General features: G+C 39.5%; 1 protein-coding gene across 3 annotated transcripts in view; it reads left to right on the plus strand.

Annotated features, from left to right (window-relative positions):
* Window positions 1–23789, plus strand: part of MXI1 (MAX interactor 1, dimerization protein) — a 125213-nt gene that overhangs the window by 21813 nt on the left and 79611 nt on the right. The window contains exons 1-2 of one of the 3 annotated variants that reach the window (XM_006831332.1): window positions 30–164; window positions 1221–1353. In XM_006831332.1, the coding sequence (XP_006831395.1) occupies window positions 92–164; window positions 1221–1353 (206 nt within the window). In that variant the 5' untranslated portion in view covers window positions 30–91. Of the gene's footprint in view, window positions 1–29; window positions 165–1220; window positions 1354–23789 lie in introns of those variants that run through there. The other 2 variants (XM_006831331.1, XM_006831330.1) reach the window with 2 other exon arrangements.

The raw sequence follows: 23789 nt of genomic DNA on the forward strand, positions 1-23789 counted from the left end.
CCGGGGCGGCACCGAACTGTAGTCGCCTGCGGCGCCTCTTGTCTCGAGGGGAGGGGGCGCGGAGAGGCCCCGGTCGCCACTCGCGGTGCCCATGGAGCGGGTGCGGATGATCAACGTGCAGCGCCTGCTGGAGGCGGCTGAGTTTTTGGAGCGCCGGGAGCGAGGTAACGGCTAGGTGCTGCCATCTCCGCTGTCTGTGGCCGCGGGCGTCTGCTCCGCGCGAGGAGTGCGGTGCAGCGCGTGTGCGAGGTGGAGGGACGTGTGTTGCAGGGGTGCAAGGAAGTTAGAGGGGAGACGTGTCTGGGGAATGTCGTGTGAGGGAGTCACACATGAATGTGTATGTGGGACATGCGTGTGAGGGGCGGTGCTTATGAGGTGAAGTGTACCGGGTTCGTGTGTGTTTCTGTGTGGTTGTGAGGTGTGGGAAGGGTGGGTGAGGGGGGCAGGGGCGATTTGGGACGCTAGGACAGAGAAGGAGGCCTGGTGGCACCGCGGTTAAGTGCTCAGTTATGAACCAAAAGATGAGAGTGAAGGGAGGAAATGCCTCGCTGAACAGGAGGGAGGAGGATGTAGAATTATGGGCCAGGGATAGCTGAGTATCAGGTGTAATGAGTTGGGATCCCTTTGGAGATGTAAAGAGATTGGGGTGTGAAGAGCAGGAAGTCTGAGAATTGGGGTGTCTGGACTGGAGTGTAAATGTTCCTCTAGGAGTGCCTGGTGTGGCGCTGTGGGTTTATGCGCTGGACAGCAAAGTCGGTTTGAACCACAACGTTGGCGGTTCAAGCTCACCCGCTGCTCCTTGGAAACCCTATACGGGATCGCTGTGGGTCGAAACTGACTCGATGGCACTTACCAACAATAAGGACTAAGTAATTGAATTATTTAAACAATACAAAGGTGAGACTTAGTGAAATCATTGAGGTGAATGGTTAACTGGTCTCAGAAATACGGATGTTTGAGAAAAGATTTTTAAGAAGAGGGAGAAATTGTTTGGTTTCAGGGGATAACAGTACGCCTTCCAGTGGATGGATTAGGTCTGTGCAGTGTCGCAGGATTGACGTCCAGTCAAGGACTGACATTTTTATCTTGCAACTATAAAGAGTGGGAGAACTTCAGCTCTTTTCTTTTTCCTGTTACTGTAAGGACTTGGGTCTGTGGGTCCATGAATTTGAGTATATACCTCTTACTAAATCTTTTATTTTTTCATGCTGTTTCTTTAGAATGTGAACATGGCTATGCCTCAACGTTCCCCTCCATGCCAAGCCCCCGGCTGCAGCATTCAAAGCCCCCACGAAGGTTGAGCCGGGCCCAGAAACACAGCAGTGGGAGCAGCAACACCAGCACTGCCAACAGGTAGCAAGCAGGGGAGGTTTGGAAGCGGGAGCTGGAGGAAGGAGCACAAACTCAGGCAGAAATGCCAGGCCTACTGAATGAAGGTCTGCTTTAACACCAAGTCTGGAGCAACAGTAAAGGCCCCACATGGGTTCTTTTACCACCAAATCTGGGGATTTGGTCCTGGGAATCATAACCTAACTGTATGGAATGCAAGGAATAGAATCTAGGAAGATAATCAGAGACGTTCTTGTGTTAAGCATTAAGATGAGGAGCTCTGTGACTGAAGGGACAGTAAGTTAAGAGACTTGGCAACATGTGCCCATGTATACAATCATATGTTAAAAGTAGTCTTCAGCCAGTTTTCGTTGTTCTGTACAAGTTTAGAATAGTCTAAAAAGAATTTTAGACTTTGTATAACTGCCCTATAGGGTTTCCAAGGCTGTACATCTTTATGGAAACAGAAGGCCACATCTTTCTCCTACTGAGCAGCTTGAACTGCTGACTTTTCAGTTAGTAGCTGAGTGCTTTAGGCACTCTGCCACCTGGTCTGTTTTGAAACATATTACAAATGTTAAAAAATAACTAACTGTGGAAGGAATGAATGAAAGTTAAGCAGTGGTACCTTTAAAATTGGAAATAAACCGATAAGGGTTAGAGGAGTGGGCGTGTGAACCAGTTGGAAGAAGGCACCTTCCACTCCCGCCCAACTCCCAAAACAAGGGTGATCAGCTATCCTGCCAACCTCCTCTCCCTAGTACCTTTGAGAATCATTTTTCTGTGTTATCTTTCCTTAGAACAATAATGTTCTTTAACATACATATGTAATCTCTACATTTCTATTACTATAAGGAGGAACTGAGAGCATTAAATAAAAAATTTAATATTAACTTGAAAAAAAAAGTGGCTTTTTATTTATTATTTACCACCAGCCTGTCGTTTTTGTTAGACTGTGATGACTTGCATGTTGCTACGATGCTAGAGGTTAGGCCGTCAGTATTTCAAATACCAGCAGGGTCAGTCACGTAGTATAGGGTTAAGTGGAGCTTCGGGACTGAGAATAGGAAGAAAGGCTTGGTGATCTACTTCTGCAATTAGCCAATGAAAACCCTATGGATCTCAGAATACTGTCTGATGAGACTTGGATTTGCTTACTTTGGATACATCATTGTTGTTGTTATGTGTCTTGGAGTTGGTTCTGACTCATAGTGACCCTGTACAGGGTTTCCAAGGCTGTAAATCTTTACGGGAGCAGAAAGCCTCATCTTTCTCCTGCAGAACAGCTGGTAGTTTCGAACTGCTAACCTTGAGGTTCACAGCCCGATTCGTAACCACTACGCTACCAGAGCTCCTTTGGATACATCATTAGGAGGTACCAAAAGCTGGAGAAGGCCATCATGACTGGTAAAGTGGAGGACCATCCTCGAAAGATGGGTTGGTACAATAACTGTAATGCTAGATTCAAACATGTGGCACTTGTGAGGATGATACAGGACTGAACAATATTTCATTCTGTTATAATAAGTTGCTGTGAATCAGCAATCAACTTGATGGCTTGTTGTTGTTAAGTGCCTTCTAGTTGGTTCCGACTCATAGTGACCCTGTATAGGGTTTACAAGGAGCAGGTGGTAAGTTTGAACTGACAATTTGCAGTTCAAACCAACCTTGTGGTCCAGTGCTTAACCTGTAGTGCAGTACCAGGACTCTATTTTAACAACATGTTTATTCTAACTCATATTGTTAATTACAGTACCATTTTACCCACAACCAATATCCACGAAATCTATTTCATGCCTGACTCTTTTCTAAAATATTCAGCTACAATTTAGAAATCAGGTAATGTAGGAAATCACCGATACTTTTAACATTTTTAAAAATGTTGTTCTGTAATAGAAAGTGTTGTAAATTATAGAAGCAGTGTAGGTTTTTAGTGGTTTATCTTAAATGTACTGCTTTAACTTTTGAAAAAATACTTACTAATTTTAATCTTCAAAGTTCTCTGTAGTTCCCAATATTGCTCTCTTACCTAAGAAGTGGTTATTTCACAAATAATGTATAACTTGCATAATGTGTTTCTTAATTTTTGACACTGCAAAGAATATTTTTTTAAAGGATAATACAGCACACCCATGTTCTATTCACAATAGCAGAAAGATGGAAACAAGCTAGTACCCATCATCGGATGAATGGATAAATAAACTGTGGTACGTACATACAATGGAATACTATCCAACATTAAAGAATAATGAAGAATCCATGAAACACTTCATAACATGGATGAACCTAGAGGATATTATGCATAGTGAAATGAAGTCAATCACAAAAAGACAAATATTGTATGAGACCACTGTTATAAAAAGCCAAGAAAAGGTTTACACACAAAGAAATGTTCTTTGATGGTTACCAGGCATAGGAAGAGAAAGGAGGGTAAATCACTAACTAATTAGAGAATTGCTGTTCCTAAGTACTGTTGAGTTAGTTCTGACTCGTAGCAACCCTGTAAAGGGTTTTCAAGGAGCAGCTGGTGGGTTAGAACCACTGACCTTTAGGTCAGCAGTCCAGTGTTTTTCCTACAGCGCTGCACCAAGAGTAGACGTATCAATGAGAGTGAAAGGCAAGGCAGTATGCAGTAAGGAGGAGGGTAACACAACATGCCCACTGGCAAAGGAAATCACTGGGAGATACACAGGGTAAAAGACAACACAGGTTGCTATTACATACACTCTCCTGCAATAATAGTAGCACACAACATCTATAACTAGATAACATGGGTACATAGACAAGCTGAACAGACATGGGAAGGCGATTGGTAGTTTACCTTATAGTATACATACAGTCTTTGTTGTTGTTAAGTGTCCTTGAGTTGTTTCCAACTCATAGTGATCCTTCATAGAATTTCCAAGGGGCACCTGGTAGTTTTGAACTCCTGACTGTACAGTTAGCAATCTAGTGCTTTTTATACAGCTCTACACCAGGACTCCATATATAGACTTGGCAAAGAATATTTCTATGTATCTATTTGTATGTGCTGTAAATACATCCAAAGATATTGTAGAGCATACAGGGGGCAAAGTTCTGAAAACTTCTTGGCCATAGCAAATACTTTGAGGAAATGACTTACTTAGTTTGGAACTTAGGACCACAGTATCAGGGTATCATGGTCAGTTGATATAAAATAACTCCAGAAGGATGATGTTCTACATCCTAGTTTGATGGGTAGCAACTGTGGTCTTAAAGTTTGTGAGTGGCCATCTAAGATGCACCTGTTGGTCTCTCTTTGTCTGGAGCAAAGAAGAGTGACAAAAATAAAACTCAAGGGAACGCTTTGTCCAAAATGATTAATGGACCATGAGAACCACAGCCTCCCAGACCCTGAGACTAGAAAAGCAAGATGGTGCCCAGCTATCACTATAAATAACTGATCAGTATCACAATAAAAGGTCATGGACAGAAAGAGAGAGAAAAAAATATAGAGCAAAATTCAAAATCATAAAACAGATCAGACTTACTGTTGTTGTAGAAACTGGTGGAACTCCCAAGACTGTTGCCCTAAGATACCCTTAAAGCCTAGAACTGAATCCACACCTCCAGTTACCAACTTTCAGTTAAACAATAGACAGACCTGGAGAGTGAATAATGCCCGAAAGGAATTTAAGTACTGTCAATCCTAAGGGACTCTTGGTATGGTGCTGTAGGATCAACACTGGGCTTCAGATCACAAAGTCGGCGGTTCAAACCCACCAGCTGCTCCATGGAAACTCTAGATAAGGTCGTTATGAGTCAGAACCAACTCATTGACACTTAACAACACCAACAACAATCAACCATAAAAAAAACAAAATGACAGCAGTTGCTCAAAAACAAAGCTCAGAAGGCAGAACAGGGCAGAAAAGGACAAATGAAAATGAGAAACCCAGAGAGCAATTGAAAGAGTACTTTTATATTGAGGGAATTGCAACCAATGTCACAGAACAAAATATTTATAAATTGTTGAATGGAAAATGAATCTACGTATAGAGAGACTCCTGGTGTGGCACTGTAGGATCAGCACTGGACTGTGAACCACTAGTTCGGCAGTTCAAACTCACCAGCTGCTCCTCAGAAAGCCTAGACAGGGTCACTATGCGTCAGAACCGACTCGATGGCACTTAACAACAACAACAACATGTATGTAAAAGGCAATATTTGTATATAGTTTAAAGAGTCAATTAATACTCAATGGCTTATAAAATATTCCTCTTTCCATATCTCCCCATCCAATTTCTGCTTCCTAGAGTTCTAGAGTCCTGTTGTTTTTCTGTAGGCTAAGCACTGGGATGTAGTAGTAGAATAACTACTAACTACAAGGTTGGTGGCTCAAACCCACCAGCCACTGCTTGGAAACCCTATACAGAGTCACTATGAGTCAGAACTGACTTGATGGCACTTTACAACAACAGCAAGTCATTAATCATAAGGAAAATGTCAATGAAAACACAGTGAGATACCATAACACATCCACTAGTATGGCTAAAATTAAATCCAGGTGCTGTTGGTGAAGCATATACGAACTAAATTCTCATTTTCTGGAGATAGTAGACAATATGCAAGATAAGCTTGCTATTTAGAAATATGAAGGCAATCAACACAAGGAACTACTAAATGATTGGAAATAGTAGCCTCTTGTTAAGTGCAGGTGAGTCAGTTCTGACTCATAGTGATTCTATATAGGGTTTCCAAGTAGCAGATGTTGAGTTCAAACCACAGATCTTGTGGCTCAAACCAACCTTGTAGTGTAGTGCTTATCCTACAACGCCACACCAGGACTGATCATGAACATCTTTTAATACGCCTGTTCATATATCTTTTGATTACATATCTGTTCAAATCTTTTGTCTGTTTTTAATTGGGTTATTTCTTACTGAGTTTTAAGAGTTCTTTGTAAATTCTGGATATGAGTTCTTTATTAGATATGTTTGCAAATATTTTCTCCCGTTCACTGATTTGTCTTTGCCATTTTCTTTGCAGTGTCTTTTGAAGAACAAAAGTTTAAATTTTAGATGAAGTCCACTTTATCCTATTTGTCTTTCATAGTTCATGCTTATGCCTTATATTATATAAACACTTTTATCACAAAGATTTTCTCTTACACTTACTTCTAGTATTTTTTAGTATTAGGTTTTACATTTAGACCTAAAATCCGTTTAGAAGTATTATTTTGTAGAAGATTTGAGATAAGGGTTGAAGTTCATTGCTGGCATATGGATTGTTATTGTTAAGTGTCCTTGATTATATTCTCACTCATAGTGACCCTATATAGGATTTCTGAGGCTTTGAATCTTCTCAGGAGCAGAAAGCCTCATCTTTCTCCTTTGGGCACAAGATGCAGACATTTTGGTTCACAATCCAGTGCTTATAGTTTGGAGCCATCTCCCTGGCAAATGGATATCCACTGAATCACTTTGTCACCTTTGCAGAAATCAACTGACATGGCTGCTCTATTCTGTTCCATTGATCTGGCTATCTGTCCATATTTCAATATCATATGGTCTTAATTACAGTTGTTGTTAAGTGCTGTTGAGTCGATTCCAATGCGTAGCAACCCTGTATAGGATATCCGAGGAGCAGCTGGTGAGCTTGAACCACTGACCTTGCAGTTCAAATGGCTTTGCATTTGAACTGCATTAACCCATAGCGCCACACTTAATTACAGTAGCTATCTAAAAAGTCTTGAAATCAGGTAATGCAGATCTTCCATTTTGGTTCTATTTTCCCAGAAGCTCCTTTGGCTATCTTAGCATTTTATCTTTTGCATTTCACATTCATTTTACAATAGCTTGTCAATTTCTATCACAGAGCCTACTGAGATTTTGATGAGGACTGTGATGAATCTGTAGATCATTTTGGGGAGAATTGACACACCTAACAATATTGAATTCTCTGACCCGCAAGCATAATATAGTTAAATCTTAACAGCTTTTTCAGTATTATTTTATAGTTTTTTGGTTTACATAGATTTTTAAGTTTATTCTCAAATATTTCATATTTTTTGATGCTATAGGAAATGGCAATTGAATTTGGTATGTTCACTTTGCTTAACTTACTTATTTGTTCTAGAAATCTGTATATTCCTTATTGTTAGGTGCCATTCAGTTGGTCCTGACTCATAGCTACTCTATGCAACATAATGAAAAGCTACTCAGTCCTGTACTATCCTACAATTGTTGTTATGTTTGAGCCCATTGTCACTGCCACTGTGTCAGTCCATCTTGTTTGGGATCTTCTTCTTTTTTTCTGACCCTCTACTTTACCAAGCATGATGTCCTTTTCCAGGGACTGGTTCCCTGTGACACATCCAAACTGTATACGTGAGAAGAAATCTTGCCATCCTAACTTCAAAGGAGCATTCTGACTGTACTTCCAAGACAGATTAGTTTGTTCTTCTGGCAATCAATAATACGTTCAATATTCTTCACCAGCACCATAATTTCAATTACATCAATTCTTCTAAGGTCATCCTTATTCATTGTCCAACTTTCAAATGCTTGTGAAGCGATTGGAAATACCATGGTGTGGGTGAGGTCCACCTTTGTCCTCAGAGGCTTTTTTGCTCTTTAACACTTTAAAGAGGTTTTATGAAGCAGTACATCCTCATTTGATTTCTTGACTGCTACTTCCATGCGCATTGATTATGTATTCAAGCAAAATGAAGTCTTGGATGTCTTCAATCTTTTATCTGTATATTATGATGTTATGTACTGGTCCACTTGTGAGGATTTTTTTATTGAGGTGTTATTCATACTGAGGAGTCCTGGTGTAGTGCTGTGGGTTAATGTACTGGACTGCAAGGTCTGTTTGAATCACAAGGTCAGCGGTTCAAGCTTACCAGCTACTCCTTGGAAATCCTATACAGAGTCACTATGAGTCGGAACAGACTCAAAGGCACTTAACAACAACAATCCATACTGAAGGCTGTGTAGTCTTTGATCTCCATCAGTAAGTATTCAAAGGCTTCTTTGCTTCAAGCAAACAAAGTAGCTTGTTAGTAAGTCTTTCTCTAATCCTGGTGCTTTTAATTCTTATAACTCTTCATATAATCTAGTTTCTGGGATTATTGTTCAGCATACAGACTGAATAAGTATGGTGAACAGATACAACCCTTGTGCACACGTTTCTTGATTTTAAACCATTCAGTATCCCCTTGTTATGTTTGAATAATTGCCTCTTGGTCTATGTACAGGTTCCTCATGAGCACAATCAACTGTTCTGGCATACTCATTCTTCGCAATGTTATCCATAGCTTGTCATGACCCCACAGTTGAAAGCCTTTGCATAGCCACTAAAGCACAGGTAAACAGCTTTCTGGTATTCTCTGCTTCCAGCCAAGATCCATCGGACATCAGCAGTGGTATCCCTTGTTCCACATCCTCTACTGAGTCCAGCTTGAACCTTTGGAAGTTCCCTGTTAATGTATTGTTACAGCTGCTTTTGAATTATCTTTAGCAAAATTTTACTTGTGTGTGATATTTATGATATTGTCCAGTGATTTCCATATTCTGTTGGGTCATCTCTCTTTGGAATTGGCACAAATATGGATCTTTTAATCAGTTGACCAGGATTTTCTTGCCATAGATGAGTGAGTCAAATAACTGGATAAATTATTTCAAAGCTTTCTATTTGTATCCCATTAATTCCTGGAGCTTGTTCTTTTCCAATGCCTTCAGTATACCTTGGATTTCTTCCTCCCATACCGCTGACTCTTTTATTTTTTAGGGTTTTTGTTGTGGATTGAGTAAAAGTTTACAGGGCATATCATCAGTTTTACATTCAACAAATCATATACCTTGTTTCATTACAATGATTATAATCCCCTCCATGTACCATCAGTTAACAGTATTTCTCTCTGTCTACTTTAGCTTTTTAAAAAACAAACAAACAAACAAAAACCCCACTCAGGCATATATGATAATTTACATCTCCAAAGGGCATATTCTGCAAGTCTGCTCCTGGCCACCAGCTCTTAGTCCCTCTCTTCTTAGTCTATGAATCTAGAGTCCTCAGCCACTTCCCCCTCTCCATGCTCCCATCTCTGCCTCCATCTCTGGTCCCGCTGCTTCTCTGGATAAGGTTCCGCATTCTACTTGTGCGTTCCTCTCTTGATGGTCCTAGGGTTTTCTCATACCATTGACTCTTGATTATATACTACCTCTTGAAATGGTTGAACATCGACCATTTCTTTCTGGTACAGTGACTCTGTGTTTTCCCTCCATTTTCTTTTTCTAAAGCTTTTTTATTGTGAATTGAGTGAAGGTTTATAGACAAGGTCATTACCTTTACATTCAACAAATCATATACTTTGTTTCATCTCAATGATTATAATCCCTCCATGCAACAATTATTTTTCTTCCTCACTGTGCTTCTGCATTTGCATCTTAATATTTCACAGATGAGCAAAGCAAAATATTCGATACATAGATACTCCATCTTCTTTTGATGCTTTCGGCATCATTCAATATTTCAAGTCAAGGATTGAATTTTTTCTTCACTTCTTTCAGCTTGAGAAATGCCGAGCATGTTCTTCCCTATTGGTCTTAGCGCATTGCATTATAATAATTAACTTTGTATTTTTTTTTTTTTTTATGGTGAAAGGGTACAACCATAGTACATACCTTTCCTGATTTGATTTGATTTATTTATTTATTTTAATGTTTTATTGTGAATTATATGATAGTTTACATGAGAGAACCTCAGTTCCATATTCATTCCATTATATATCATTACATTGCTATGGTTCCAGTCGCCGCCAAGCTATGTGATTGTCAGATTCAAAATGGCCAGTACTATCCATTTCAGTTCACTGATGCCTAGGGTATCAATGTTTACATGTTCCGTTCCATTTTTGACAACTTCCAGTTTTTCTGTGGAGTCCTAGTGTGGTGCTGTGGGTTAATTCGCTGGACTGCAAGGTCAATTTGAACTGCAGGGTCAGTGGTTCAAGCTCACCAGCTGCTTCTTGGAAACCCTATAAAGGGTTGCTATGAATCGGAACTGACTTGAAGGCACTTAACAAAAACAACAATTTTCCTATATTCATACTTAGTACATTTATATTTTGATTATTAATGGAGTCCTGGTGTGGTGCTATGGTTAATGCGCCAGACTGCAAAGCCATTTGAACTACAAGGTTGGTGGTTCAAGTTCACCAGCTGCTTCTTGGAAACCCTATACAGGGTTGCTATGGGTCTAACTGACTCGACGGCACTTAACAACAACAGTGGGTGTTTACAGCTGTTTCTCCTCATTTAAAATTGTGTCCCATATGTAAATGAAGGTCCTGAAAGCTTTATTCCACTTGTGTCATCATGGTCATAATGCCAACCCTACTATAAGGAGGCATCTCTTCCCCAGTGGTGTTTTGAGTGCCTTTCAATTTGAGGGGTTCATCTTCTAGCACTCTATTTGACGGTACCCTAGTGTTATTCATCTTGTTTCCATATTCAGTGTTCTGGTGCTGCCACTGGCACACTCCTGTTCATACAGAATGAATACCAGTCGATTCCAGCTCAGTGTTGTTCTGTTAGTTCCAGCTTATAGCAGTGCTTAGCACAACAGAATGAAACACTGCCCAGTCCTGTGCCATTTTCACAGTTGGGATGCTTGCCCATTACTGCTGCCACTATGGCAATCCATTTTGTTAGGGGTCTTCGTCTTTTCTTTGATTTTGCCTTTTCTAGAGACTGGTCCCTTCTTGATAATATGTCCGAAAGTCTCATCATCCTGGCTTCTAAGGAGCACTCTGGCTGTACTTCTTCCAACACAGATTTGTGTTTTTTCTGGCATCCATGGGCCTTTTAATATTCTTCTCCAACACCATAATTTAAATGCATCAGCTCTATTATGGTTTTCCTTATTCATTGTCTAACTTTAACATTCATATGAGACAGTTGAAAATACCATGACCTGGATCAGGCACACCTTAATCGTCAAACTGGTATCTTTGCCCTTGAACACTTTTAAAGAGGTCTTGTGCAGCAGATTTGCCTATTGCCATACATCGTTTGATTTCTTGACTGCTGTTTCCATGAGTGCTATGGTGCTGGAGAAGAATATTGAAATCCCATGGACTGCCCGAAGAACAAATATGCCTGTGTTGGAAGAAATACAACCAGAATGTTCCTTAGAAGTCAGGATGATGAGATTTTGTGTCTCTCACAGTTTGGACGTAATATCAGGAGGGACCAGTCACTGGAGAAGGACATTAATCTTGGTAAAGTTGTAGGTCAGTGAAAAAGAGAAAGACCCCCAATGAAATGGATGGGCACAGTGGCAGCAGCAGTGGGCTCATGCTTAATAGCAACTGTGAGGATAGTGCAGGACTGGGCAGTGTTTTGTTCTTTTGTGCAGAGGGTCACTGTGAGTCGGAGCGAACGTGACAGCACCTAACAACAAAAATAGGAGTTCTGGTGTGATGCTATAGGATAAACACTGGACTGCTAATCACAAGGTCAGCAGTTTAAATCCACAAGCTGTTCCCTGGAAACCCTGTATAGTTGAGTCAGAACCGACTCAGTGGCACTTAACAACCTAGTCTTGGGAATCCTCATGTGGATAAGCACTAGGCTAGTAACCAGAGGCCTGGTGGTTCAAATCCATCAGCCACTCCTTGGATATCTTATACAGGTTCACTATGAGTTGGAATCAACTCCATGGCACTTAACAACAACAACAACAATCCAGTCCTACAGGGAGTCCTGGTATGGTGCTGTAGGAAGCATTGTGATGCAGGGTTAGCTGTTCAAGCCCACCAACCCCCCTCAGAAATCCTATACAGGATTGCTATGAGTTGGAAGCGATTCAGTGGCACTTAACAACCATAATCACCACAACCCGCAACTTGTGCACTAAGAGAGTTTGGCCATAAGGGCAATATCAGACAGTTCCTCACACTGCAGTCAGCGTTCAGTTTTCACATTTCAAAATGATCAAATTGTCTCTTGTTTTCCATTTCTATTTCTTATTTTTGGCTTTGTTATTCACTTCTACTTCAGAGTTTTTCAACCTGCATACTATTGACACTTTGGGCTAGATGATTCTTTTGCGTATCATGGGACGTTTAGCAGTACCCCTGGCCTCTCCTCACAAGATGCCTACTTGTGATAACCAAAACGTTCCTAGACAGTGTCCACTGTGTCCTGGAGGACAAAACAAACTGCCCGTGGTTGAGAACCATTGCTTCTACTTGAATTGTGTAAGTTTGCTCTTTAAGGTGCAGTCTCTTATCATTGATTGAATCTTTCCCCACTAACATTAGGGATTTAAAATCTAAACGTTTTTCTGTAAGCACTGCTTTAAATGAAGTCAGTCACGTTTCATACGTTGTATTTTCATTATCAAACAGTTTAAGATACTTTCTATTTTCTTTGTGATTTGTTACTTAACCTGTGACAACCATTTCTGTCCTCTGTATCTTTGAGTTTAATTATTATTAGCTTCTTAAGGTAGAAGCTCAGACCATTGGTTTTGGACTGTTCCTTTTTTTCTGACATAAGTATTTTAAGGTAAACATTTCTTAGTACTGCTTTAGCTGCATCCAACAGATTATGTTGTTTTTCATTTTAAAATATTTTGTTCATTGATTTGTGGCTTGTTTATCGTCCAAATGTTAAGATTTTTGTACTTATTGCTATTGATTCCTAATTTAATTTCCTTGTGGTTAGAGAACTTATTCTGTATGATTTTAGTGCATTTAAATTTATTGAAAATTATGCCTTACAAAGTATGTAAGTTAGGGATTATTTTGTAATATACCAAGAGATATTGCTTTACTTGAAATAAGAATTGATTTTTACATAATTCATTCCTAATATATATTTCATTTTTTTCTGTTTACTGAAGTAAAATGCACAGATAGAAAAGTATACAAATTTCTCCACTCCACAAGAGTGGAGAAATACAATGTTACAGATTCCAGACACCCTTCTTCTGCCTCTTTCTTGCCACTGTCACCCTTCCCAGGTAACCACTCTTCTGACTTTTGATTCTGTAAATTAGTTTTGCCTGTTGTGAATTTTATATGAATGGAATTATGCATTGCATTTTGGATATATGTTTTTTTTCCCTTGTTCAACTTTATGTTTAAATTATAGGCATTCATTTGTGTTATTGCATAATAGTTATATTTGTTCATTCCCATTGTTATATTGTATTACACTGTATGAATAGTTAACAATTTATCATTCTATTGATGGATGTTTGAGTCATTTTAAGTTTTGGGCTAGTATGAGTAGTAAAATGAGCATTTTTAAGTATGTTTTTTGGTGTATGTGGAGGCTTCAAAAAGTTTGTGGAAAATGGAATTAAAAGAATGAAATTTTTCCATGAACTTTTTGAAGCCCCTTTGTGTGTGTATATATGTATTTATCTCTGTAAATATAGAAGTTTGGTATCTGCCTATGAGTTGAAATGATGATTTATAAGGTATATATTTACTTAGCTTTATATGTAAATGTTATGACCAGACCACTTCTCTGTCAGTGTGCCATACTATGGTAGCTTGTATGTTGCTGTGATGCTAGAAGCTATGCTGTGGGTGTTTCAAATCCCAGCAGGGTATCCCATGGTGGAGAGATTTCAGGAGGGTTTCCATAAGACAAACTAGGAAGGACCTATTGATCTACCTCTGGAAAAAGTGAGCCAGTGAAAACCTTATGGTTGTTAGTAATGGAAATTGTCTGATACAGTGTTAGAAGTTGAGCCTGAGGAGGTTGGAAAGCTCACGAAATATAACTAGAGAAGAACGATCGTCTCAAATTAGAGTCACCCTTAATGATTTGGTTGGAGTACAACTTTCAGGACCTTCATTTACTTATATGGCACAACTGAAAATGAGAAGTAGCTACATATTATCTATTAATAATAGGAACGTAGAATGTGTGATGTATGAATCAAAGAAATTAGAAGTTGTTTGCAATGACATGGAACACATGAATCCCAGACATTTGGAAGTGAAAATGGACTGATACTAGCTATTTTGAATGGGACCAGTTGAAGAGAAACAGTTTTGCATTCACTGTGGAAGAGAGCATTTCATGTCTGTCAGGAAGTACAATACTGTCAATGATAAAATAATATCCATATGGAGTCCTGGTGTGGCACTGTAGGATAAAGCGTGGAACCATGAGGTCTGTTTGAACCAGAAGGTCGGTGGTTCTAACTCAGTAGTCGTTCCTCGGAAACCCTATACAGGTTTTGGTATGAGTTGGAACTGACTCGATGGCACTTAACAACAATGAGGAATACAAGTTAATATGACTGTTATTCAAATTTATGCACCAACCACTAATGCCAAAGATGAAGAAATGGAAAATTACATAAATTCCTGCAGTCTGAAATTGATCAAACATGCCATCAAGATACATTAATAATTACTGGTGTTATTAAGTGCCATTGAGTTGGTTCCAACCCATAGTAACCCTGTATAGCATTTCCAAGAGCAGCTAGTGAGCTTGAACCACCAACCTTGCAGTTCAAAGAACTTTGCAGTCTGGCTCATTAACCTACAGTGCCACACCAGGACTCCAGTTACTGATGACTGCAGTGTAAACTGCAAACAGAAGAGGGATCAGCAGTTGGAAAATAATGGTCTTGGTGATAGAAACAGTGCCAGAGATTGTATGGTAGAAATTTGCAAGACCAATGACATTGTTGCCAATACCTTTTTCTCAACAATTGTGACTATACACGTGGACCTTGCTGTATGAAATACACAGAAATCAAACTGACTACATTGAGCAACTAGAATCTTAAAAGCTGATTAGTGGCTATCTAAGGTACAACTGGTGCATCTGAGTTATGGTGTTGGAGAAGAATATTGAAAGTACCATGGGCTGCCAAAAGAACCAACAGATCTGTGTTGGAAGAAGTGCAGTCAGAGTGCTCCTTGGAGGCCAGGATGGCCAAACTTCGTCTTTCATACTTCGGACATATTGTCAGAAGGGACCAGTTGCTGGAGAAGGATATCACATTTGGTAAGGTGGAGGTTCAGAGAAAAAGAAGAAGACCCCCAGTGAAATGGATTGGCAAGGTGGCAGCATCAATGGTCTCAAGTGTGGCAACAATTGTGAGGTCAGCCCAGAACTAGGCAGTGTTTCATTCTGTTGTACATAGGGTCACTATGAGTTGGCACCGACTCAATGGCACCTAACAACAACAACAACAACAACAACAAGGTACAACTATTGATCTCTCCCTGTCTGTAGGAAATAAGAGTGATGAAAATTTAAAATACAAAAGACTTGTTTTACTGGTCACACAGAGACTGGTGGAACCCTGAGAGTATGGCCGTTAGTCACCCCTTAGCTCTGGACTGAACTCAGCCTGTGGCTCAACTTTCAGTCAAGCAATTGCTAGGTACATAGCAGGACCAACAACATTCGTTAGGTATGTACACCATCAAATGGTCAGCCATTTGAAATCAAAAGGGCAGCAATTACTTAAGGACAAAATTCAGAGGCTTGGGAAAGGAGGAATGGGAATGGGAAACACAGGGAGGAAGTGTCATAGGTGAGGTTACATGGAGGGGACTGCAGTCATTGAGATGAGATGATGTGTATGATTTGTTGAAGGTAAAACTGATGACTTGCTCTTTAAACTTTGACTCAATTCACAATAAAAAGTTTAAAAAAAAATACACTACATCTGTGGAAAGAGGCTATGGAGAAAAGGTCAATACCATCAGTCAGAATAGTGCCAGGGGTTGATTGGAATAGACCATCAATTACACATATGTCAGTTCAAGTTGAAGCTGAAGAAAATTAAAACAAGTCCACGAGACCCAAAGTATGACCTTGAATATATCCCACCCGAATTTAGAGACAATCTCAAGAATAGATTGAGGCATTGAACACGGGTGACTGAATACCAGGCAAGTTGTGGGATGACATCAAGGGCAGCACACATGAAGAAACCAAAAGGTCATTTAAAAGGCAGGAAAGAAAAGACTAAAATGGAAGACAGAAGAGACTCTGAGACTTACTCTTGAACATATAAGAGTAGCTAAATCAAATGGAAAACATGTTGGCATAAAAAATCTGGACAAAAGATTTTAAAGGGTGGCTTGAGAAGACAAACTGATGAAATGTGCAAAGAACTGGAGTTAAGAAACCAAAAGGAAAGAATACACCTGGCATTTCTCAAACTGAAAAATCTGAAAAATAAAAACAAGCCGTGAGTTACAATATAGAAGGATGCTATAAACAAGAAATTGAATGACTTAGGAAGCATCAAAAGAAACTGGAAGAAATACACAATCACTGTACCAAAAAGAAGTAGTTGCTCTTTACCCACTTCAGGTTAAAAACCATGTCAGTATACGGAAGGAAGAACTCCAAGCTACACTGAAGGTGTTGGTGAAAACCAACACTTGATGGCATCTAACAAAAAATCAGGAGGGGCCAGTCACTGGAAAAGGACATTACATTGTACTTGGTAAAATAGAGGGTCTGTAAAAATGAAAAAGACCACTCTATGAAGTAGACTGACACTTGGTGCCACAGTGGACTGCAGCATAGCAATGCTTGTGAGGATGCTGCAGGACCAGATTGTGTTTTGTGCTGTTGTACATGTGATCGCGATGAGTCAGAAACAACTTGATGGCAATTGTGATGCTGTGGGCTAATGTGTCAGACTGCAAAGTCGTTTGAACTGCAAGGTCGGTGGTTCAAGCTCACCAGCAGCTCCTTGGAAACTCTATACAGGGTCACTATGGGTCAGAATCAACTTGACGGTACTTAAGAACAACAACAACAATAACAGCATGTAAGTTTTAAGGAAGAAGTTAATTGGTTGCTATAATTATGCATCTTTTCTAGACATTTACTTTTTGTGGGCTTAGTTATTGTGGTGGTTATGTTTTTGTTATAAGAAAGAAACAGTGCATTCCTTCGAGGTATTGTTTCTAGAAGTTTATGGCAATACTGTTTCACTCTCTCTAATGATTTCTTAAAATGAGATTTACCTTTGGATGGAAACAAATTTGCAAAACTTTACCTATTTGAAAGAATTACTTTCATTGGTAGAGTGATTTTCTTTTCTGTTTCAGTGTCTTTCAAACTTTATTGATATTATACCACTAGGAGCTCTGGTAGCGTAGTGGTTACGAATCGGGCTGCAAACCTTAAGGTCAGCGGTTCGAAACTACCAGCCGCTCCGCGGGAGAAAGATGAGGCTTTCTACTCCCGTAAGGATTTACACCCTCGGAAACCCTGTACAGGGTCGCTATGGGTCGGAACCGACTCGACGGCACTTAACAACAACAAGCAAAATGTAAGACCCCTAGTGGTGTAGTGTTTAATCACTTGGCTGCTAATCAAAAGGTTGGTGGTTTGAACCCATCAGCATGCTCTCAGAAGGAAGAGGCGGCAGTCTGCTTCCAGAAACCCTATGGAGCAGTTCTGTCCTCTAGGATCTTTACGAGCAGTAACTGACTGGATGGCATATAACAACAACAGCCAAACAGATACCTATTTATAATTGTATATATGTATTAGTGTGCTGCTGTTGTTATATGCGGTCAAATCAGTAACTCACAACAACCCTGTATAGGATTTTTGAGGAACAACTGGTGGGTTTGAATTACTGACCTTATGATTAGCCATCCAGTGCTTATCCAACAGCTCCACACCAGGGCTCTGTTGTTGTTGTTGTTAAGTACCATTGAGATGATTCCAACCCATAGTGACCCTGTATAGGGTTTCCAAGGAGCCACTGGTGAGCTTGAACCGCCGACCTTGCAGTTCAAATGACTTTGCAGTCTGACGCATTAGCCCACAGTGCCACACCAGGACTCCAGGACTCCATTAGAGTGTTAATATTTTATAAATACACAACAAAGTTTAAGAAGAGTAAAAAGAAATATAAACAGGCATTTTTCCTTTTTCAATCCCCTTTGGGTATGTGTTCCCACTTAGGAGATGCCTGATCCACTGTTGCTGTTAAGTTGTTGTTAAGTGCCATCTAGGATATTCTGACTCATAGCAAGTCTGAATGGGGATTCCAAGGAGCAGCTGGTGGGCTTGTACTACCAGTCTTTTGGTTAGCAGTCTAGTACTTATCGTACAGTGCCACACCAGGACTCCTGATCTATTGTAGCTGATGTTTTCTGGTTTGTTTGTGTTTTTTTGCCCTTTGTATATGTGCATACAAAGTAAAAGTATTAGGATACGAGTTGTTGTTAAGTACCATTGAATCCATTCTGACTCATAAAGACCTTGTATATGGTTTCTGAGGAGCGGCTGATGGTTTTGAACCACCAACCTTTTGGTTAGCCGTCCAGTGCTTATCCTACACCACCATGCCCAGACTCCTGGTTAGAAGAAAGCTATTCAGCTTCATAAAATGTGTTCTTTTCATTATTTAGAGGACAACTTCTGTTTGGAACAAAATATTAACAAATCAGAGGTTGGCTCATTAATGCAGCAAAAGTAGAGAGCTTTTCTTTTGCTAGAAGAGAGTATTAATTCTGAGAATGAAGTCTTTTGTTTTCCTTCCATGGTGACAATACTCTCGAGCCAAAACATACCATTTTATACAGTTTAAATTCTATGCTTCATTTCATTGACTTTCACCAAATAACTAAGGAATTTAAAGTTTAGGTGTTAGAGATGTGTTAGAGTCTCTGAAAAGTCACAAACCTGGTTGATAATGACTCTCATTCAAGTAGCAAATGTATTAGGATGTTTCTCTTATAGGATGTTATTTGTGGGGGGAAAATGTGCCTGTGATTCAATGATAAAATGATAGAAATGTTTCTATATCCTCAGAAGTTGCTAAGGCATTGAGTAATGATACCTGTAAAGAAGACAGTTCATTAGTGTGTGTTGTTGTTGTTAAGTGCTGACAAGTCGGTCCCGACCCATAAAACTCCTGTATAGGATTTCCGAGGAGTGACTGATGAGCTTGAACCTCCAACTTTGTGGTACAAACTGACTTTGCAGTCTAGTGCAATAATCCATAGTGCCACACCTGGACTCGGCGTGTTCTTAGGGATCCGTTCTATTTGGATAATTAAAGTGGGTAACTTGAACATCTCTCAACCTTCATAGGCTTGATTATCATTGACTATTGCAATGGGACATTATTGGAAAGGCCTGGTTGGACACACAGATTCAGAGAAGCGAATATGCTCATTTCAAGTATTGATTTGTTGCCAGCACTATTTAGATCATTATTTTCTGATGTACATGTAATTAGGCATCTTTCTTTCTTTGTTATATTCCTAAACTGCAGCCACCTGTCTGGTCTTTCTCCTTCGCTTTTCATCATTATATTGTTGTTAAGCACCATCAAGTTGGGTTCTGACCCTTAGCGACCCTGTATAGGGTTTCCAAGGAGCTGCTGGTGAACTTGAACCGCAAGACTCCTGGTCCAAGTGGACTTTGTAGTCCAGCACATTAACCAACAATGCTACAGCAGGAGTCTGTCATTATGGTTGGTTGTTTATTGATTTTCAGGTTCATTCCAACTGTTACTGAGTACTTCTCAATTTGCTGTCACATGTAGATACTTAGCATTGTTTTCATTATATTTTAGTCAAAATAAAAATAAGGAAAGTATTTTTAGCAGTAAGTAGCATTTATTGAATACTTATTTGTTGAGTTCCTGGGTGGTGCAGAAAAATGGTTAAGTGCTTGCTACACACCAAAACCTTCCCAACGGTACCTTGGAAGAAAGACTTGGAAATCTACCTCTAAAAAACCACAGCCATATTGACAGTTCTGAAGTGCAATTAGTTTGAGTGACCCTTAATAGTTTAACCCAGGACTTTTTTCCCTTAACAGCACAGGGTTTTACATACATCGTTGATCTCCAGTTTTACTTTGGACTTGACAGTGTTGCCTGTTTGCTTATTGTGTCCCTTCTGTTTGGAATGTCCTCTCTTTACTAGGTTCTACCTGGCTTATGTGGAGTCCTGGTGTGGCGCTGTAGGATAAACACTGCACTTCAAAGTCAGCCATTCAAACTCACCAGCCATGCTTGGGAATTCTATACAAGGTCACTATGAGCTGGAATCGACTCCAAGGCACACCAGCACCACCTCCTCCTTATTAATTCCCATAACGTAGTGTACCTTCTTAAGTATTTATTTTGCTTTAAATTACAATTTTTTTCTATAAACTAGAGTCATTTTCTGTTGAGTTCATCATGACCCTCGGTGACCCTTGTTTCAGAGCAAAACCGCACTTTGATATTTATCAATGGCTGTAATCTTCTGGTCTTAGATCACCAACTTTTCAGTTAGTAGATAAATGCTTAGCTGTTTGTGTCATCCAAGAATTCCTAATTATTCCTATGTTGTTTATGTTTTTAGATGCCTTCACGTTGGTTTCGACTTATATTCACCCTATAGACAACAGTTCTGGTGTCTATGGGTTAATGCGTTGGACTGCAAGGTTGGTTTGAACCAAAAGGTCAGTGGTTCAAGCTCACCAGCCAATCCTCAGAAACCCTATACAGGGTCACTATAGGTTGAAACTGACTCAGCGGCTCTTAACAACAACTTAGACAACAGAATGAAACTCTGACGGGTCCTGAGCCACCCTCATAACTGTTGTATTGCTGCCATAGTGTCAACCTGTCTTGTTAGTTAGTGGTCTTCCCTCATTTTCATTGACCCTTCACTTTACCAAGCATAATGCCCTTGTCATGACTGATCCCTCCTGATACGTCCAAAGAACAAGAGATGAAATCTCACCGTCCTCGCTTCTAAGGAGCCCTCTGGCTGAACTTCTAACACAGATTTGTTTGTTCTTCTGGTAGTCCATGGGACTTTCATTATCCTTGGCTAACAACATAATTCAGATGTATTGATTCTTCTAAGGCCTTACTTATTCTTAGCCCAACTTTCACATTCATATGTGATGATTGAAAATATCATGACTTACATCAGGCACACATTAGTCCTCAAACTGACATTTTTGTTCTTTAACACTTGTGCAGCAGATTTGCCTAATCAAACATTGTTTGATTTCTTGACTGCTGCTACCATGAGTGTTGATTGAGGATCCAAGAAAAATGAAGTTTTGACTTCTTTTTTTTTTTTAATAGTTACAGGGTTTATTAGAGAAGTTAACACATTACAATACAGGATCAGAAAATGCTTAGGGCCCAGTTGTTGTAGTCAGCTGCTGATAAATACCCACAGAACACTCCATTTCACCATAAGCCTCAGCCTGAAGGCACTCAGATCTAGCTAGCATAGTGGATTAGCTAAACTAACTCCCCCCTTAAGTGCATGAAGGCACCCCACACAACAGGCAAGCTTCTTACCTGAAGTCACTCAGCTTTACTTGTTCTGCAGGGTGGGAAGTCCACTGTTCTGTCTCTTGTTTTAGTTCTTGGTTCTGTACCTGCTCCTCTGCTACTCCTTCGGTGTCACAAGTTTAACAACCTTGATCTTTTCTCTGTTGACCATGATGTTATTTATTGGTCCAGTGGTGAGGATTTTTATTTTCTTTACATTGAGTTGTGATCCATACTGTCTTTGATCTCTATCAGTAAATATTTTAAGCCCTCTTTACTTCCTTCAAGCAATATTGCATCATCTGCTTATCAGGTTGTTAATGAGTCTTCCTCCAATCTTGATGTCATGTTCTTCTTCATATAATCCAGTTTCTGTGATTAATTGCTCACCTACAAATTGAGTAAGTCCTGTGAAAGGATTTGACTCTGGCACATAGCTTTTCTGATTTCAAACCATTTAGTATCCCCTTGTTGTGTTCAAACGACTGCCTCTTGATTGATATATATGTTTCTCTTGAGCACAATCAAGTGTTCTGAAACACCCATTTTTTTGCAGTGTTATCCATAGTTTGTTATGATTAACATTTGCATAGTAAATAAAGCACAAGTAAGCATCTTTCTGTGTGTGGTATTGTAGGAGAAGCACTGTACTGCTAACCACAAGGTTGGCGATTCAAACCCACCAGCTGATCCTCAGAAGTCCAAAACACAGTTGCTATGAGTTGGAACCAACTTGATGGCACTTAACCACAATAACATTTCTTTGGTATTCTCTGCTTTCAACCAAGATCATTTTGACTGCAGTGCTATCCCTAGTTCCATGTTCTCTTCTGAATTCACCTTGACTCTCTGGCAGCTCCCTGTCAATGTAGTACGACAAGTGGTTTTGAGTTACCTTCAAAAGTATATTTGCATGTGATAGTGTTCCATAATTTCTGAATTCCATTGGGTTACCTTTCTTTGAAATAGGTACAAATATTGATCTCTTCCAGTCATTTGGCCCTGTAGCTATCTACCAAGTTTCTTGGCAAAACGGGTAAGTGCCTATAGTCTTACACTAGTTGGTTGAAACATTTGAATTGTTATTCAATCAGTACCTGGAGCCTTGTTTTCCACCAATGCTTTCAGTACAGCTTGTACTTCTTTCAGTATCATCAGTTCTTGATCCTATACTATCCCTTAAATGGTTAAACATCAACTAACTATTTTTGGTCTAGTATCTTCTTTTGATGCTTCCTGTGCCATACAATATTTGGCCCACAGAATCCATTAGTATTTTAAGTTAAGGCTTGCATTTTTTCTTCAATTCTTTCAGATTGAGATATGCAGAGTGCCTTCTTCCATTTTGGTTTTCTAGCTCCAGGTCTTTGCAAATTTCATTATAATATTTGACTGTCTTCTTTAGCTGGCTTTTGAAATTTTCAGCACAACTTTTTTACTTCCTCATTTCTTCCAGTTCTTTTCTCTATGCCTATGGGTCAGAACCAACTTGGCACTTAACAAAAACAACATGTCCAAGAGCAAGTTTCAGAGTTTCTTCTGATACCCGTTTTGATCTTTTCCTTCTTTCTTGTCTTTTTAATGTCCTTTTACCTTCTTCATGTATGGTGTTCTTGATGTCATCCCACAATTCCTCTGGTCTTATGTTATTAGTGTCTAATGTATCAATTCTGTTCTTGAGATGGTCTCTATGTCCAGATGGGATGTATTCAAGGTCATGTTTGGCTCTTGTTTTAATTTTCTTCAGCTTCAGCCTAAACTTGCATATGAGTTGATTGATGGTCTGTTTAAAACTGACCTTGTTTTGGATGGTGATATTGAGCTGCTTCATCATCTCTTCCCACAGATGTAGTCAATTTTAAGCCTGTGTATTCCATCTGGTGAGACCCATGTTATATAGTAGCTGTTTTTGTTGTCAGAAAAGGTATTTGCAGTGAATAAGTCATTGGTCTTAGAAAATTCCATCATGAGCTATCTAGCATCATTTCTGTCATGAAGGCCATATTTGTACACTATGAATCCTTCCTCTTTGTTTCCAACTTTTGCATTCCAGTCACCAGTAATTATCAGTACATTTTTTTGTTGCATTTGTATTAATTTCTGACTGAAGAAATTGGTGGAACTCTTCAATTTTATCATCACTGACTTTAGGGGTTGGTGCGTAAATTTGAATAATAGGG

The sequence above is a fragment of the Chrysochloris asiatica genome, unplaced genomic scaffold, assembly GCF_000296735.1.
Source record: "Chrysochloris asiatica unplaced genomic scaffold, ChrAsi1.0 scaffold00003, whole genome shotgun sequence".
Taxonomy (NCBI): domain Eukaryota; kingdom Metazoa; phylum Chordata; class Mammalia; order Afrosoricida; family Chrysochloridae; genus Chrysochloris; species Chrysochloris asiatica.